Source organism: Myxine glutinosa, chromosome 4 (assembly GCF_964187855.1).
Source record: "Myxine glutinosa chromosome 4, kmMyxGlut1.1, whole genome shotgun sequence".
Classification (NCBI taxonomy): domain Eukaryota; kingdom Metazoa; phylum Chordata; class Myxini; order Myxiniformes; family Myxinidae; genus Myxine; species Myxine glutinosa.
In genome coordinates, this window is record NC_136264.1 from 25,285,905 (window position 1) to 25,304,095 (window position 18,191).

An 18,191-nucleotide genomic window follows, 5' to 3' on the forward strand; every position below is an offset into this window, starting at 1 on the left:
TTGAGATTTTAAAAATCTTTTTTTGGTTGATTTTGCCATGGTAACCAAGTTGTAACCAGTAACCAGTAACAGTAACAGTTGTAACCAGTAACATGGTAACCAGTAACCAAGGAAATTAAAGTTGATTTTGCCATGGTAACCAAGTAAATGCAAATGTACATATATGCTGAATATTCTATTTTTTAGTACTTTAACATATTTCTTTCTGTTTTCTTTTGTATTGAATTCTGATTCTACACTCTGAATGGTAATTTAGTACTAAATTTGAAATCTTGATTTTTTATTGCTAATAAGTCACTTGTGACCTTAATTTTTTTTTCTCTCTTTCATGGTCGAGTTTCTTTAATCCTTGCCCACATGTACACACAATTTATGCCATGACGTTTGACTTATGACGTATAGTGAGGAAAGGCGAGTGAGGGAAAAAAGTGAAGAAGGCGCTGGCACTTGAGGGGTCTGGACAGAAGGGTAAACATGGTGAGGGGCCTCAGCAAGTGTGTTGGGCTGGCAGGATGGCCTTGAAGTACGCACACTCGCTTCTAAGCCGTCTAGCCTGGGTTTGAATCCCAACCCAGCTACATCCAAACTGTCATCCTGTTGTTTCACAGTCGGGGTGATTCATCAATGTGTGTTTTTCCTTGGATGGACGTTAAACTTGGTGTCCTATTAGTTGGCCGACGTTGAAGATCCCACAATGATCTTCTGAAAGAGTAGGGGAGCTTAGCTCTGCAGCTGAGCCCGATGTAGAAGCTTCGGGCTCGCTTATATGGCCCCCCAATAAAAATTCCTGATGCCAGTGCCCATGGGGCGATAGTATTGACTTTTGGCCCCGGGCTCCACAAACACTAACTGTGCCACTGCTCCCATCTCACCCACAGTCCCTCCTTACACACGACATCAGAACCTTCCTTTCAAGTTCTTTGAAATCTTTGTCTGCCATTACACCCTCAAACCTCCTCCACGCATTCACACCCACCTGAATCCTCCTCCGCACCTCAGCCTCGGACTTACCATCCCTGGTCACTGTTCCCCCCAGATAGTCAAACCTATTTCCCTGTATGATCTCCTTTCCTTCTAACCTGATGTTCATTTATTTTCTCTGCTGGCTGACCCACATCACCTCAGTCTTCTGGACTCATCTTCAGCCCAAGCTTCCCAGTACTTCCTCCTTCTCTCATCCACTCTCTACCGCAACAATCAGATCGTCCGCATTCAACATCTTTCCCAAAATACCCCTCAGGTTCACCTTCCTGCTTAGCAGCTCCATCATCATGATAAACACGAGTGGGCTGAGAGCTCCTCTCTGCCTAAAACCGATATTCATCATCATACCAGTATGTATAATGATGTAATAATGTGGGTGGAGGCATATCGGTTCACGTCGCGACGTTGAAGAGTGCCGTTCCGGTTAAATGAAACTTTCTATATGGAATCAACATTGGGGGATGTATGAAATACAGTATATAACGATTTTTTGGGATTTGACCCCTGGTTCATGCACCAGGAGTGGGTCATAGGAGTCGAAACACAAAAAAACCTCAAACTTTCATACTGGGTCATGCCTGGTGGAACCTTTTGCCATCTTTCAACTTTAGGTGGAAATAGTGGGGATTTACGATGATGCACCATCGATTTCGCTTTGGTGGATTAACTCCTGGAGTGCAGATAAATAACTTCTTTTGAAACCGATTGGATGAACTTGCATGAAATATTTCAACGCAGGCCCTACATTGTCGAGCAAAACCCTGACGGTTTTAGAAAGTATTTTATTGAGGACGGATTGGAGCCGCAGCACCTGGTGGTGTGTGAAGCTGTGACAACAACACACGTGGCAGACCATTTTTGTTGTTGCCTGCTTTTATAAGCTGTAATCCTCATCAGCGTAAGACTTGTTAGTGTTACCAAAGTACCTTTTGGATGAAATGGTAACTTGAAGTGCATGTGATTATGTGCTGGAGGAAAAACTGAGCCATATTGTGTCCAGTGGGCCGAAAGCCAGAAGCAGTGCAGTCGGTTGAAGTTGAATGACATGCTGGCAGCGCCACACCAACGTCTCACCAAGTACCCTCTGCTGCTCAATGCTGTGCTGAAGAAGAGTCGTGAAGAGGACTGCCCAATTCTCTCTGCTCTGGTAGCTGCTCACATAGCATGACTATCTGTATGCTATCCTTTGTGACTTGCGGAAACGGGCCGAGGACACCACGGTTGTTGTCGAGCAGAGTGATTGGCTTTTGGTGTTTGTAGGTGAAAGAAGTGGAGGTGTTCATCACTTGGGTGAACAATGAGATGCTACGACAACAGCAACAGCAGCGGATGGAGGCGGTGCTCGATTGGATCGAAGGCTACGAGGTGGTTGAATCCGGCTCCGAGGAGATTGATCGGGTGAGCGATGCAACAAAACAAATTAACTCCCCCTTGGTTTGTGTCTGTATGTGGATGCCGATGCAATATGGGAACGAGCTCATGGAATCTGGACTGTATTTGTGCAATCTTTATTACCCAGCGTGCATAGCGCAAAGATCTTCCATGAGCCTTAACTTTGTATTAAACAAACGGGCAACGGTACCCGCCATATGGGCGGGGCTTCAATTGGGAGGCCCAAATGAAAAGGCAAAATATCAGAAATTGAAGGCTTTTTTTTATTCTAAACGAGTTATATAAACATCCGTTAAATCATATCACATGCAAATCATCAAAATCGAAACAGTATTTGTAGAATTTCAATAAAAGCCACGTCACTGTTCATATCGGTAAATATCATTCCATCGTGTTTGGAAAATTGGAAAAATAATTAGCTTATTTTACTCCAGGGGGGTCCCAGGATAAACCACCCAAAATTTTGTTGCGATCGGTTGAGCCGTTTTTGCGGTACCTGGGAACAGACAGACAAACATTTGGTGAATTATAGTAAGATTAATATGGTGTGGTGGAGATAATGCTCTGATTGGCTGAGTTGGTTCTATTTTCAACAATTCCTACCAAAAAAACAGCTCAGACTTTAAATCCCATTTTCAATGGTGGGGTCATGGGGAAGGGGGTAGGAGTGCGGTGAGGGGTGAAGGGGGTCGGGATATAGTCTATTATCCTTTCCCAAATCGATTCCCAAAGGGACTGCAGAGACTATTGTGAACCCGTTAGTGTGAGAGTCTGCGTGCAGATCTACTCTAATATAGATCATTCATTCTCAGATTTACTTCAATATGTATACTATAGCACCGACGAGACTTGCATTAAATGCTTTGTCTTGTTTTCTTATCAAATTAGTGTTAACTATTATATGTCTCAGTGCAGCTCGGTTACTAATTCTTTCAATTCTGCAGTTGTGTGTGAAGATGCTTTAGATTGGCATTTCCTTGATACAGATTGTGTGTGTGTGTGTGTGTGTGTGTGTGTGTGTGTGTGTGTGTGTGTGTGTGTGTGTGTGTGTGTGTGTTGTAGATCCTCATGGAATTTTCTCAGCTGGACCTTTCTCTTCCTGTGCTGGGCTCAGAAACTTCGCGATCCCTTCTGTATGAAAGTGGTCTGAAGTTACGGGACGGTCGAGACAAGGTGAATGTAAAGAAGGAATTGGGCAAAGGAAAATTATTGTCCAAAACACGAGGTATATGAGTCAATGGTCGAATTACCCTTTCACATAAGCACAGCACCGCTCTCTGTGCACTCAGTGAGTGAACGCCCTCAGTCAACCCTAGAGCTCTCATACACAAGTGGAAATATTCCAAATGCTCTCGTCCTTATCCCTCTCAATTCCCACTCTTTCCTCTCCACCTGTCACGCGAAGGTTGATGTTCACTGTTTGCTTTTCTCTGACCTGCTCCTCATCACCAAACCGACAAGAAAGGGTGAGAAGACGAAGATCATCCGACCTCCCCTTCCTTTAGACCGACTTGTATTTCGTGAGCTTCGAGATCCTGGTGAGCTTGAAACTTTCATCGAGACACAATTGTGACATGTGTTCCCCCCCCCCCCCCCCCTCCACTTAGACGCACTCGAGAGAAGTGCGTCTAATTATCCCGTCCTCTGTGCCAGCAGCAGATGGGGTTTTGCAATATTGCTTCTATATGTGTCAGTGTGTCTGTCCAGGCAATAACTTTTGTTTAACCATTTGGGATTTTGTCCTCAAATTTTTAACAAACCTTTATTATGATAACTAGCAACGGTACCCGCCCTATGGGCGGGGCTTCAATTGGGAGGCCCAAATGAAAAGGCAAATATCAGAAATTGAAGGCTTTTTTATTTTAAACGATTCATATAAACATCCGTTAAATCATATCGCACACAAATCATCAAAAACTAAACTATTTGCAGAATTTCAATAAAAGCCGCATCACTGTTCATATCGGTAAATATTATTCCATCATGTTTGTAAAAACTGGAAAATTGGAAAAAAAAATTGGAAAAACAACCGAGCCTATTTTACTCCCAGGGGTCCCAGGAATACCCACCCAAAATTTCGTTGCGATCGGTTGAGCCGTTTTTGCGGTACCTGGGAACAGACAGACAGACAAACATTTGGTGAATTATTATGAAACTAGCGGGGTCACCCGTGGGAATCCCACGGGCATGGATGTGTGTGACATTTCGACATATTGAGTTATATGCTGCACATTCATTTTTACAAAATGGTTACTGGCAAGTCATCAGATCCAGAAATGGTGTGAATTTAGTTATTTCACATAATATGTGACCCCTCACTCCTCTCCACCTGACACTCTCCTGTCTCCACCTGACACTCTCCTGTCTCCACCTGACACTCTCCTCTCTCCACCTAGCACTCCTCTCCTCTCCAAACCCTCACATCCCTCTCCTTTCCAATCCCTCACCTCTCCAATCCCTCACACTCCTCTCCTCTCCAATCCTTCACACGCCTCTCCAATCGCGCCTCACACTCCTCTCCAATCGCGCCTCACACTCCTCTCCAATCGCGCCTCACACTCCTCTCCAATCGTGCCTCACACTCCTCTCCAATCGTGCCTCACACTCCCCTCCAATCACTCCTCTCCAATCGTGCCTCACACTCCTCTCCAATCACGCCTCACACTCCTCTCCAATCGTGCCTCACACTCCTCTCCAATCGCGCCTCACACTCCTCTCCAATCGCGCCTCACTCGCCTCTCCAATCGGCTTTCCCCGTCTCGTTTCTCTCCTTTTTCTCCCGTCTCGTTCTTTTTCTTGCTCCAAATCGGCCCGTCGGAATCGGAAATCGGCCCGTCTCGCCCGTCGGCCCGTCGGAATCGGAAATCGGCCCGTCTTGCTTTTGTGCTTGTGCGTAAATAAATTGTGTTCATGACACCATTTCTGGTGTTGGGCTAGCGGCTAGGGTGCCGGCTTAGGATCCTGGGTTCGAATCTCGGTCGATCGCCGAATTAATGCCAGGGGGGTTGACTCAGCCTGTCATCCTTCCGAGGTCGGCTAATTGAGTACCAGTTCACTGGTAATTCCCTGTTTGTCGTTGAAGGCGGCAAAAAGGGTTGGCGTCAGGAAGGGCATCCGGCCGTAAAACATTGCTTCAAAAAGGGGACAAAAAAACAACAACTACCACGGTCCCCGAAAAGGCCAACCCCCGCTTTGCGGGGAAAAATGGCCTCTAAACGGTGGTTTTTACACCATTTCTGGATCTGATGACTTGCCAGTAACCATTTTGTAAAAATGAATGTGCAGCATCTAACTCAATATGTCGAAATGTCACACACATCCATGCCCGTGGGATTCCCACGGGTGACCCCGCAAGTTTGCATTGACGTTCGTCGATGGACTCGTTCGCCCGTCTCATTCGTTTTCTTGCTGCATCCTGTTCAAGTCTGCGTTCTTCATCGATCGTCTCATTCATTTTGGAAATAGAAGTTTCCACGCAGCGCATGAATTGTCACGATCCTCAAGAGGAATTTGTCTCGTAATCATCAAATGATAAATGGCAAGTAAATTATATTGTGGAAAATTAAAGATTTCAAATAAACCTATTTAAAGTGTATTCGCACATAACTAATTTTAAAAAACGAAGAAATATCTCTCGGTAATTTCCTGAAACATATTTTACTTCCGGCTAATAATGTTGAATTAAATAAAAACGAAGAAATATATGTCGGCATCATTGTTGACGTTTTTGTGACGACTGTCATCAAACGAAAAAGTAATATATCTTAACGGAAAAGCAAAAGCGAATTTTTAATATATATCGACACGTTGCCGTCGGTGTCATGTTGGGCGGTGTATGATACACCATGACGCGATTTTTAAAAATATATCTCTGCATTTTCCCGCGTGTGTGGAATGTTCTCAATTATTGCTGACACCGAGTCCAAAACCATCGATAAAAATGAAATCATATGGTGAGTTAGATTGGAGATAAAGGCGTGAGAGAGACTCAATGGCCTTGAAGTTGAAGTTACAGGCGTTTGAGAATTCATTTCGTTCTATAAACGGCAACTTTCATTGGATTTCCTTCCCGTTTTTTTTCAACCGAGTCGAAAACTATGTTAGCGACTGTGAAAAATGAAATGATATATCGAATTTTTAATATGTATCGACACGTTGCCGTCGGTGTCATGTTAGGCGGTGTATGATACACCATGACGCGATTTTAAAATATATATCTGCATTTTCCCGCGTGTGTGGAATGTTCTCAATTATTGCTGACACCGACTCTAAAACCATCGATAAAAATGAAATCATATGGTGAGTTATATTGGAGATAAAGGCGTGAGAGAGACTCAATGGCCTTGAAGTTACAGGCATTTGAGAATTCATTTCGTTCTATAAACGGCAACTTTCATCGGATTTTCTTCTCGTTTTTTTTCAACCGAGTCTAAAACTATGTTAGCGACTGTGAAAAATGAAATGATATATCGAATTTAAAATAGATATCGACACATTGCCGTCGGTGTCATGTTGGGCGGTGTATGATACACCATGACGCGATTTTAAAAAATATATCTCTGCATTTTCCCGCGTGTGTGGAATGTTTGTGGAAAATTAAAGATTTCAAATAAACCTATTTAAAGTGTATGCGCACATAACTAATAAAAAAAACGAAGAAATATCTCTCGGTAATTTCCTGAAACATATTTTACTTCCGGCTAATATGTTGAATGAAATAAAAACGAAGAAATATATGTCGGCATCATTGTTGACGTTTTTGTGACGACTATCATCAAACGAAATAGTAATATATCATAACGGAAAAGCAAAAGCGAATTTTTAATATATATCGACACATTGCCGGCGGTGTCATGTTGGGCGGTGTATGATACACCATGACGCGATTTTAAAAAATATATCTCTGCATTTTCCCGCGTGTGGGGATTGTTCTCAATTATTGCTGACACCGAGTCTAAAAGTAAAACCATCGATAAAAATGAAATCATATGGTGAGTTAGATTGGAGATAAAGGCGTGAGAGAGACTCAATGGCCTTGAAGTTACAGGCCTTTGAGAATTCATTTCGTTCTATAAACGGCAACTTTCATCGGATTTTCTTCCCGTTTTTTTTCAACCGAGTCTAAAACTATGTTAGCGACTGTGAAAAATGAAATGATTTATCGAATTTGATTTGAAATAAAACTGGGGGAGAGCAAGACACCACGGGCCTACAAAACAGGACTCAAAGCTATGCGAGTTAATAAAATGGTGGATATTTGTTTATAGCCACTCCCAGAATGGGTGGAGCTATGGGTGGAGCTACTCTGCAAACCGAGTAAGCCACACCCCGGACAGACACCCAACAGATAGACAGACAGACAGACAGAATCATCTACGGCTATTATAATATAGATAAAATAATATGGAGAACACTCATTAATAATTGGGGCAAAATGCCAAAGGGCAAAGTCACAGGAAGTAACAATAGGCCTCATTAGCCCGTCCACCACGCAGCGCAAGATGGCCGGATTTTGTGATCGCTTCCGTGTTTCTTTAGTTACCATTTGAGCTTTTTGTCATCAAATTTTCAACAAACCTTTATTATTCTCAAATTAAATTTTAAAATATTTTCAGCTGTTCTTTTTGCGTCAAATTTAGTTCAAGTGCAAAGTGGATGCAGACGGGCCTTGCATTTTGAGATGCTTTCTACTTCGTTTTGTGATCATTTACAAGTCTTTGTGATGCTTCCTGCTGTGGATCTGACCATCTGGATGAGCATGGCATTGTTGAATATACGGTCATAGGAATTGGGTGGATGGAGGTTTTGTGCGCCCATCATTACCCTCGCCGGAGGAGAGGGTATTGCATTTGAGTCCGTCTGTTTGTTTGTTTGTCCGCACAGAATAAATATGATTTTCTCGGCAAACGTTGGTCCGATTGACAGGAAATTTTCACCAGAGGTGCAACTCCACCTGCAGAATTTTTAAACGATAATTATGACGTCATAGGTCACGTGGTTCGGCCGCCATCTTGGGAAAATGTAAAAACTTTGCACCTCTATATCTCGGAAAGCGCTGAATAGAAAAAAAATGAGACATGGCTCATTGTAAAGAACTCTCCATGGGGAATAAAATACGTTAATGATGATGTCATAGGTGCCTCCATTATGACGTCATAATTCGACAAGTACAAAACCATACAATCAAGATGAAATTTATTGAGCGCCATGTCGGCATAAAGTGGTGGAGAAAAAAAAAATGGTGACGTCATCGGTCGCGTGGTTCGGTCGCCATCTTGGAAAAACCGAAAAACTTTGCATCTCTATATCTCCGAAAGTGCTGAATAGAAAAAATTGAGACATGGCTCATTGTAAAGAACTCTCCATGGGGAATAAAATACGTTAATGATGATGTCATAGGTGCCTCCATTATGACGTCATAATTCGACAAGTACAAAACCTCATCCGATCAAGATGAAATTTATTGAGCGCCATGTCTGCATAAAGTGGTGGAGAAAAAAAAAATGGTGACGTCATCGGTCACGTGGTTCGGTCGCCATCTTGTAAAAACCGAAAAACTTTGCATCTCTATATCTCCGAAAGCACTGAATAGAAAAAATTGAGACATGGCTCATTGTAAAGAACTCTCCATGGGGAATAAAATATGTTAATGATGTCATAGGTGCCTCCATTATGACGTCATAATTCGACAAGTACAAAACCTCATCTGATCAAGATGAAATTTCTTGAGCATAATCTAGGAATAAATTAGTTTAGAAAAAAATAATGATGACGTCATCAGTCACGTGGTTCAGCCGCCATATTTGTTTTAACATAAAAGCCTTAAAAACCACTGAAAATACATCCTGGCGAGGGTTTGCAATCTCTGATTGTTCTTTTTCTTGTTCAAAATGCAACTGGAACAGCACTAGTTGGAGAGCATACCTCCGCCAGGATAAACAGTTCACGTTTTGTATCCCACTGATAGGCCGGATCTGCATCTGGACCTGAAACCAAAATCGAATCAGTTTGTTCTTGTCACCTACCCAACTCAAGTTTTATCATAACTCCCCCACAAATTTTTGAAATATCGTGATTTAAAAAAAAATTTTTGATATATCGTTTTTGGCCCTTTGTCTCAATGGTGAAGAATCACTTAAATTTTGGTTTTTACTTCTCGTATATGTATCCAAATTTTCACTAAAATCTTATCAATTCGTCCTTGTCAGACACCCAACCTGTCGTCCAAATTTTGTCTGTATCCATCCATAACCTTTTGAGAGATCGTACTCACAGACAGACATACAAACATACAGGGGGTGAAAGCATGACCCCCATCCATCTTCGATTTCAAAGGTAATGATATGTGCGGAGTGGTGGGAGATTATGCCGCAGTACAGTAAGGGTGTTGAAAACGTAATTGAATGAACATGAAACATGAACCCAGGCCATGCGTGTGCATCCAGGTGCATTCCTGGTGGTGTGCCTGAACGAATTTAACACGGTGTCTACGGCAGTGGCTCTTCAGGGTAGTAGTGCAAGCTGCAGTCAGGACTGGCAGGAGGCACTCATCAACGCACAGGTCGGTTTCTCAATATTCACCACAGCATTCACCAAGTCTAAATGGATAATAACATCAAATACGTTCCAACTAAAAAATTCCATTAAAACCGTTTTATGTACCGGTCAAGATGGCGGTCTGACATTGATACAGCAAAGTCTTGGGGCTGTTATACAATATTGGATCCATGGTTAGCGCTGATTAAATTTGCCACTTAATTAAGCCTCTCCCTAGCATCGGGGAATATCTAATGCTGTTGTTGGATTTATTTCTACAATTAGTGGCCAAAATTTTAATGGTAGACCCTGAGGAATACGAAACCACCATTTAGAAGTTATTATTTATTTATTTTCTGCCTGCCCTCTCAACACTCCAAATTTCCGAACTGTATCAATTTCCGAGCTGAATCTCGGAGCCGGCAGTTGGTGAAACTGATTAAATTAACTGATGTAGTTCACCTCAAGTGAAGATGGGGTCTCCATCTTCTTCTTCTTCCTCCTCCTTTCTTCTTATGTGTGTAGCATCTGAACGTTAGTTGAATAATTTCAGGTAGGTATGGAGGGATAAGAATTGGGAATTTTGCCCAAGTACTAAGACGCATTGGCCTACTCTTTTCAAAAATGCAGTGGGGGATCTTTAATGTGCACAAGCAAATGCTAACAGATGGGACAGCTCACTAAACAGCCTTTTCAAATGTTGGCCTACCATACTCATCGATGCAACATCCTGCCTGTAAATCACCTGATTGGTCAGGGAATCCAACCTCTACTCGATAGCTTCAAGATGAGTATGCTAATTCTGAGCTTCTTCCAGCCCCCACCATTCTGGTCTCGTGTGAACAGGGGACACTTCGTCACGGCGGTGAAGCTGGCTGTCCTGTCTGCAGTTATAATGTTATTCAGTAAAAATATAATGTTAATTTAAATGTGATGTAAGCATATCTTCTTATTTGCCCCTTCCGCATGAAATCCTAGAATGTCTCTTATTGCGAGTTGTACTTTGTAACCACCTGGTTATTAGAAGAAAAAAAAAAGAACCACCTTTGGAGGCCATTTTTCCTCGCAGAGTGGGGGTTGGCCTTGTCGGGCACCGTGCTCCCCTTTTTGAAGCAATGTTTTATGGCCGAATGCCCTTCCTGCCGCCACCCCTGTTAGTCCCCTCTTGACACGCAGGGAATTACCAGTGAGCTGGTACTCAATTTGCCCCAGTGAGCTGGTACTCAATTTGCCCCAGTGAGCTGGTACTCAATTTGCCCCAGTGAGCTGGTACTCAATTTGCCCCAGTGAGCTGGTACTCAATTTGCCCCAGTGAGCTGGTACTCAATTTGCCCCAGTGAACTGGTACTCAATTTGCCCCAGTGAACTGGTACTCAATTTGCCCCAGTGCACTGGTACTCAATTTGTCCCAGTGAACTGGTACTCAATTTGCCCCAGTGAGCTGGTACTCGATTTGCCCCAGTGAACTGGTACTCAATTTGCCCCAGTGAGCTGGTACTCGATTTGCCCCAGTGAACTGGTACTCCATTTGCCCCAGTGAACTGGTACTCAATTTGCCCCAGTGAACTGGTACTCAATTTGCCCCAGTGCACTGGTACTCAATTTGCCCCAGTGAACTGGTACTCAATTTGCCCCAGTGAGCTGGTACTCGATTTGCCCCAGTGAACTGGTACTCAATTTGCCCCAGTGAACTGGTACTCAATTTGCCCCAGTGAACTGGTACTCGATTTGCCCCAGTGAGCTGGTACTCGATTTGCCCCAGTGAACTGGTACTCAATTTGCCCCAGTGAACTGGTACTCAATTTGCCCCAGTGAACTGGTACTCAATTTGCCCCAGTGAACTGGTACTCGATTTGCCCCAGTGAACTGGTACTCAATTTGCCCCAGTGAGCTGGTACTCGATTTGCCCCAGTGAACTGGTACTCAATTTGCCCCAGTGAACTGGTACTCAATTTGCCCCAGTGAACTGGTACTCAATTTGCCCTTTCCCCTCTATACAAGGGGAAAGGTGACCCTCTGGAGTGTGGCTCGTACCGAGCGATAAAGTTATTGGAGCATGGAATGAAGGTATTGGAAAGGGTGTTGGAGAGGAGGATAAGGAAGAAAGTGAAGATCGACGAAATGCAGTTTGGATTTATGCCAGGAAGAGGAACGACAGACGCGCTTTTCATTGTGAGGCAGTTGCAGGAGAAGTACATGGAGAAGAGGAAGAAGTTGTTTCTTGGGTTTGTTGATCTGGAGAAAGCATTCGATAGGGTTCCACGCAAAGTATTGACATGGGCATTGAGGAAGTTAGGAGTGGAGGAATGGTTGATCAGAGTAGTGATGGCAATGTACAAAAGAGCGCGCACAGCTGTAAGGACGAAGGACGGGAACAGTGGTGAGTTTGAGGTGAAGGTGGCAGTGCATCAGGGGTCGGTACGAAGTCCACTACTATTTGTAGCTGTGATGGAGGTGCTGGCTCAGAACGGAAAGGAGGGTTTACCGTGGGAGTTGATGTATGCAGATGATCTGGTGTTGATTGCGAAAAGTATGGATGGACTGAAGGAAAAGATGAACAAGTGGAAGGAATGTATGGAGACAAAAGGTCTGAAGGTGAATATCGGAAAGACGAAGGTGATGGCAAGTGGTAAAGCATGTGGGGAGGTGGAAAGAACTGGGAAGTGGCCATGTGCTGTGTGCAGGAAGGGTGTCGGAGTGAACTCCATTCAATGTACAATGTGCGCTGAGTGGGTTCATCAAAATGTAGTGGTCTGAGAGGGTCATTAACCAGTGTGGCAGCTACATTCAAATGTAAGGTGTGCACAGAGGGAGCTGCAGATGGAGGAAATGTTGAGTTGGATCTTGGAGACGGCATGAAGCTGGAAGGTGTGAAAACATTTTGCTACCTTGGAGACATGCTGAATGGAGAAGGTGGATCAGACTCGGCAACGGTTGCTGGAGTGAGATGTGCATGGAAGAAGTTTCGGGAACTGAGTGGCGTGCTGATGATGAGGGGAGTGTCGTTGAAGCTGAAGGGAAAGGTGTATGCTGCATGTGTGAGAAGTGTTATGATTTATGGGAGCGAGACATGGGTAATGAACGTAGAGCAGCAATGAAGGTTGGAAAGGCTGGAAATGCGAATGGTTCGATGTATGTGCGGAGTATCGTTGAGAGAGAGGAAGACAAATGATGAATTGTGAAAGATGATGGGAATAGAGCCTGTGATTGATGCTGTGAAGAGGAACAGGTTGAGATGGTTTGGTCATGTGTTGAGGAAGGATGAAAGTGACTGGTTGAGAAGAGTGATGGAAATGAATGTAGAAGGAAGTAGAGGACGGGGAAGACCGAGAAAGACTTGGCTAAAGATGGTGGAAGAAGAAATGCGGGCAAGGGGGTTAACAAGGAGAGATGCAGAAAATAGGGCAAAATGGAGAAGATTGTCATGGAGACCACAAGGCTAACCCCCGCTCTAGTAGGGAAAATGGCCTTTAAAATGCATGTTGTTGTTGTTGTTGTTGTTGAACTGGTACTCAATTTGCCCCAGTGAATTGGTACTCAATTTGCCCCAGTGAACTGGTACTCAATTTGCCCCAGTGAACTGGTACTCAATTTGCCCCAGTGAACTGGTACTCAATTTGCCCCAGTGAACTGATACTCAATTTGCCCCAGTGAACTGGTACTCAATTTTCCCCAGTGAACTGGTACTCAATTTTCCCCAGTGAACTGGTACTCAATTTGCCCCAGTGAACTGGTACTCAATTTGCCCCAGTGAACTGGTACTCAATTTGCCCCAGTGAACTGAACAAAAACACTCGTCCATTTATTCGTTCGCATGATTGGGTGATCTCGCTCCGGTCACAAGCGTCCCATGATGGCATTTGTTCCCTTGTTTGCAGGTTGGTCTCGCTACGACCAGGTCTGCGGCTCTTGAAAACTCAAGTGACAGTGATCCTAGCTTTGGACGTGTTTCTACAACTGCACTCACCTACAACATGTGAGATGGAGCCCTCATAGCAACACAGCCATGTTGTTTTTTTTAATGCAAAGTCAAAGCCTGGGGAAGAACTAAAACACAGAATGCATCAGGCTGAAACAGAACAGACGCAACAACAGAAAGAAAGGGGCAGCAGCAACAGCAAGGCCGAGGCACCAAGTAGGCGGAGAAAGACAAACAATTTGAGGGATGCAGGTAAGAATGAGGAGTAGAGGACACGGGTTGGACAAGATGAATACAGAAGGAAACTTTCAAGAAGGAAAAACTGAAAATTTGAAAGCAGTTGGGCTTGAGGGGTTGGCCAGGGGAGGTTGACGGAGGCCTTATAAGACGGAGACCACGGTTGCAAATACCTGTCTGCCATTACAAATTGATAGACCCATTACTCAGCTTAATTTGGCGAGATTCCAGTGATATTGAAGCCCTTGGTTTCCATAGCGTCAAACAGAGCAAGATGCGAGTCAAGGGCACCAGCCTAGAGGGGAGAGCAGTTGTCCATCGAGCTGTGGATGAAGGCCTTGTAGATGGATAAGAGCACAGGTGTGCCAAAGAAGGACTTTGTTTGGCAGAGGACGCCCAGTTGGCAGCTGGCTTTGATGGCCAATTTAGAAATGTGGTTTGCCCAAGAAAGAACATGGCTAATAGTGAGGTCCAAGAGTTTGGATGACTGCATTTATTCAAGAGGATTGTTAAGAAAGTAGATCGTGGAGTTTGCCAGACGGCCCTTTCGGAGAGAGATAGTGAGAGTGTGAGATTTGTCAGGATTGAAAGACATGTTCCAAATGTTTCACCATCTTGTAATTTTATCAATGTCTGAAGAGAGGGAAGAGGCTGCTGCCTGTCTATGTGAAGGAAGAGGGATGTCACGACAGAGGGTGGAGCCATCAGCAACGAGATAAAGAGGATTTTCCAGGGAGTCAGAGAGATTGTGGATGAAGATCAGGAATAGGACTGGACCCAGAACACTGCCTTGGGGCATTCCAGCCTTGACAGGGAGAGGAGAAGAAAGGATCCCTTTGAGAGCCTCACATTGGCTATGAGAGTAGAGGAAGTCAGTAAGCCATGTGCGGAAGTTATCCTTCGATGCCATCGGCAGAGAGTTTGGAGAACCAGACTACCGAAAGCTCGACACATGTCCAGAGAGATGGCCCTGATCTCATGTCTGACATTGAGGGTCTCCATCCATTGTTGGGTGAGTAGGAGCAGCATTCCAAGGTGGTGTGATCTCGTCTGAAACGAAATTAGTGATCTGAGATGACATTGTTGGAGAAAAGGAAGTATTTCAGGTCAACTGCGATGATGGATTCCACGACCTTGCTGATGATTGGAAATAAGCGAATATTTCTGTAGTTAAGGTGATCTGTTTTTGCACCATGTATATGTAATTTTGTAATGTTGGCAGTATCCACCTTCGATTTCAGATTCAGATTTCCAAGCAGATGGAAGATTTACCGAGGGCAAATGATAGGGTGAAAAGGGCAGAGAGGGGATGTGCGAGAGCAGGATTTTAGGACACGTGAGTTAATGGCATTCGGTCCTGTTGCAGAATTAGTGTCAGGGCTGGGGGGGGGGGGGGGGCTTGGAGTGTGCAGGATGCAACGGGGGGGGCGGCTTGGAGGGTGCAGGATGCAGAGGGGGGGCTTGGAGGGTGCAGGATGCGAAAGGGGGGGCTTGGATGGTGCAGGATGTGAAGGGAGGAGTTGGGAGGGTGCAGGATGCAGAGGGGGGCACTTGGAGTGTGCAGGATGGGGGAGGCTTGGAGGGTGCAGGATGCAGAGGGGGGGGGGCTTGGAGGGTGCAGGATTGGGGAGGCTTGGATGCTGCAGGATGCGAAGGGTGGGGTTGGAGGGTGCAGGATTGGGGAGGCTTGGAGGGTGCAGGATGCGAAGGGAGGGGCTTGGAGGGTGCAGGATGCAGGGGGGGGCTGGGAGTGTGCAGGATGGGGGGAGGCTTGGTCGGTGCAGGATGGGGGGAGGCTTGGAGGGTGCAGGATGGGAGGGAGGCTTGAAGGGTGCAGGATGTGGAGGGGTGGGGGGCTTGGAGGGTGCAGGATGCAGAGGGGGGGGGGCTTGGAGGGTGCAGGATGCAGGGGAGACTGGGAGAGTGTGGGACAGAGAGGCCGGGGGAGGGGGGGATATGACATGCAGGATGAGGTGGGCAGGGGTGCTGTGAAGGTGTGGGATGAGGGGGAAGCTGAGAGGAATGTGTGAGGAGGAAGCTTTGAGTGGTTGGGGTGACGTTAAGCCGAACATACACACACACACACACTCACTCTTTGTTTCAGCATACCTTGACAGGGATTCAAAACTCCTTCAGAAACTGTAACACATTAAAATGATATGTAGCCTTTCGTATAAATTAAGTCGTGTCAATATTTCAGTTTGCAGCTTGCTCACCTTTGGGCTATTTGATCTTGCATTCATCCATGGTGCGTCAAGACACCATTCTAGTGCCAGGCCAACCAGAGGCAATATTGTACATCCTAGAATACGCACGCTGTCCTTTGAAAAGGATAATAATTTGAATGTCCAAATGGGAACTAGAAAGCATCTGAAAATGCAAAGCCCCTCCACATCCTCTTTGTATTCACACTTTTTCTTCCGCATACGAAACATGACAAAAACAGCTAAAAGGAAATACCATTAAAAATGACGATTTTAGACCATCTTGACCTTTTGACATCAAAAGCAATATGCTTCAATGACTCAGTCTACAAACCATGCTCAAACTTCAAGTTAATCTGATGGGAATTGACAATTTTGTGACCTTGACCTTTGACCTTTTCATCTAAAAAAAACAAAAAAAAAACAATCAGCTTCTAGCTTTTGTTTGGTGAACCAATTCGGTGACTCAATATGCAAATTCTTTACATTTCAGGTCAATCGGATGAAAATTGACGATTTTATGACGTTGACCTAAATTTGCCTCTCCACATTCTCATAATAAAGCTTTGGTGAAACTTTGATCACAAAACTCGAATTGTAAAAAGGTTACAGCCCTGACATGGACACACGCACACACATGATTTCCAAAACCCCGTGTTCCGCTGCACGGGGTCGGGCTAATAACATCGAACCTCACTCAAAAAGACATTTTGGGATGTTATCTAAATATCTACAAAGCTCAGTTGACTTTTTGCTCCACCAAATAACAGCGAAACGGAGTTGAGTAAAAGGGTGAAAATTATACAGATGCTGTGATAAATAACTACCTCTATCGGTTCGAATGTTTGAAAGAGAATAGACGTCTGGATCAATTTTTGAATTAAATTCAAAGTTTCATGACGTCATTAAATTTAAAGGCCTCAATCCCTCCTAAAGCACAACCCAAAGCCTTTAAAACCTAGCCTTATGAAGGGGGACAGACACACACACACACTGTGTTTTATATGGTATATATACACAAAGAATTAAGTTAAGCACCCCCCCCCGTTTTTTTTCAACCTCGCACATTACAAGTTTGTTGTCGTCAAAACAGTGTAATATACCCATGATATTGCTATATTTTCTGGAGAAGTGATATTATGGTCACATAAAAACATAACAATCATGCCGTTTTCAATATTTTATTCTGAATAATTTAAGGTGAAATTTTTTGGGAATTTTAGGCATATTTTCACCTCAATTTAAGTATGGAGCTATAGGTCCATCACGGACAGTGTGGATGACGTTTATGTTTTCTAACGTACAGTCATTGTTCTGAGAAGACCTCTAGCGATCTTTGCGTCAATAACGTGTGTAGGACCCACGTGATCGGATCACTACTCAACCCAACTCAACCCTACGAGTGCACTCATCTGCATTTCATCAATGGATAATTGCTAATGTCATACCACTCATTATTTGATCTCACATACCTTAGAATATATGCCAATGTATACATATACACAAAGAATATATATTAGGGGGTGCTTACCTTAATTCGTTGTGTAGGGGTGCTTAACTTAATTCTTTGTGTATATATATATAAACGCGAGTTGTCTGTGTGTGTCCGCGTTTTATTGAGAGATGGCTGAACGGATCTTCATCAAACTTTCAGAGGTTCATCAGTGAGTGCCTGGGAGTGTTTTAGGCCAAAAACAACAACAACAACAACAACAACAACAACAACAACAAAAATTGAAAAAATTAAGTTCGTTCTTTTTGGAGTTAAATTTTTTTTTTAAACATTCGCTCGATAGTGCCGAAGCCTTTTCAAATTAATGACAGTTATACACGAGAACACATTCGCATAAATAAATACAAAACAATCACCAGACATTTGAATACAAATAAATCAAACAATTCCGGAAGTGTACGAAGTT

At 44.0% G+C, this 18,191-nt stretch overlaps 1 protein-coding gene across 6 annotated transcripts in view; it reads left to right on the forward strand.

Annotated features, from left to right (window-relative positions):
• LOC137424504 (pleckstrin homology domain-containing family G member 5) overlaps positions 1–18,191 on the forward strand; it is a 143,020-nt gene that overhangs the window by 115,692 nt on the left and 9,137 nt on the right. For all 6 annotated transcript variants that reach the window (XM_068112012.2, XM_068112013.2, XM_068112016.2 and 3 more), the window contains 6 exons: positions 1,985–2,131; positions 2,245–2,382; positions 3,439–3,549; positions 3,782–3,914; positions 9,822–9,937; positions 13,791–13,888. In XM_068112012.2, coding sequence (XP_067968113.2) covers positions 1,985–2,131; positions 2,245–2,382; positions 3,439–3,549; positions 3,782–3,914; positions 9,822–9,937; positions 13,791–13,888 — 743 coding nt within the window. The remainder of the gene's footprint in view (positions 1–1,984; positions 2,132–2,244; positions 2,383–3,438; positions 3,550–3,781; positions 3,915–9,821; positions 9,938–13,790; positions 13,889–18,191) is intronic.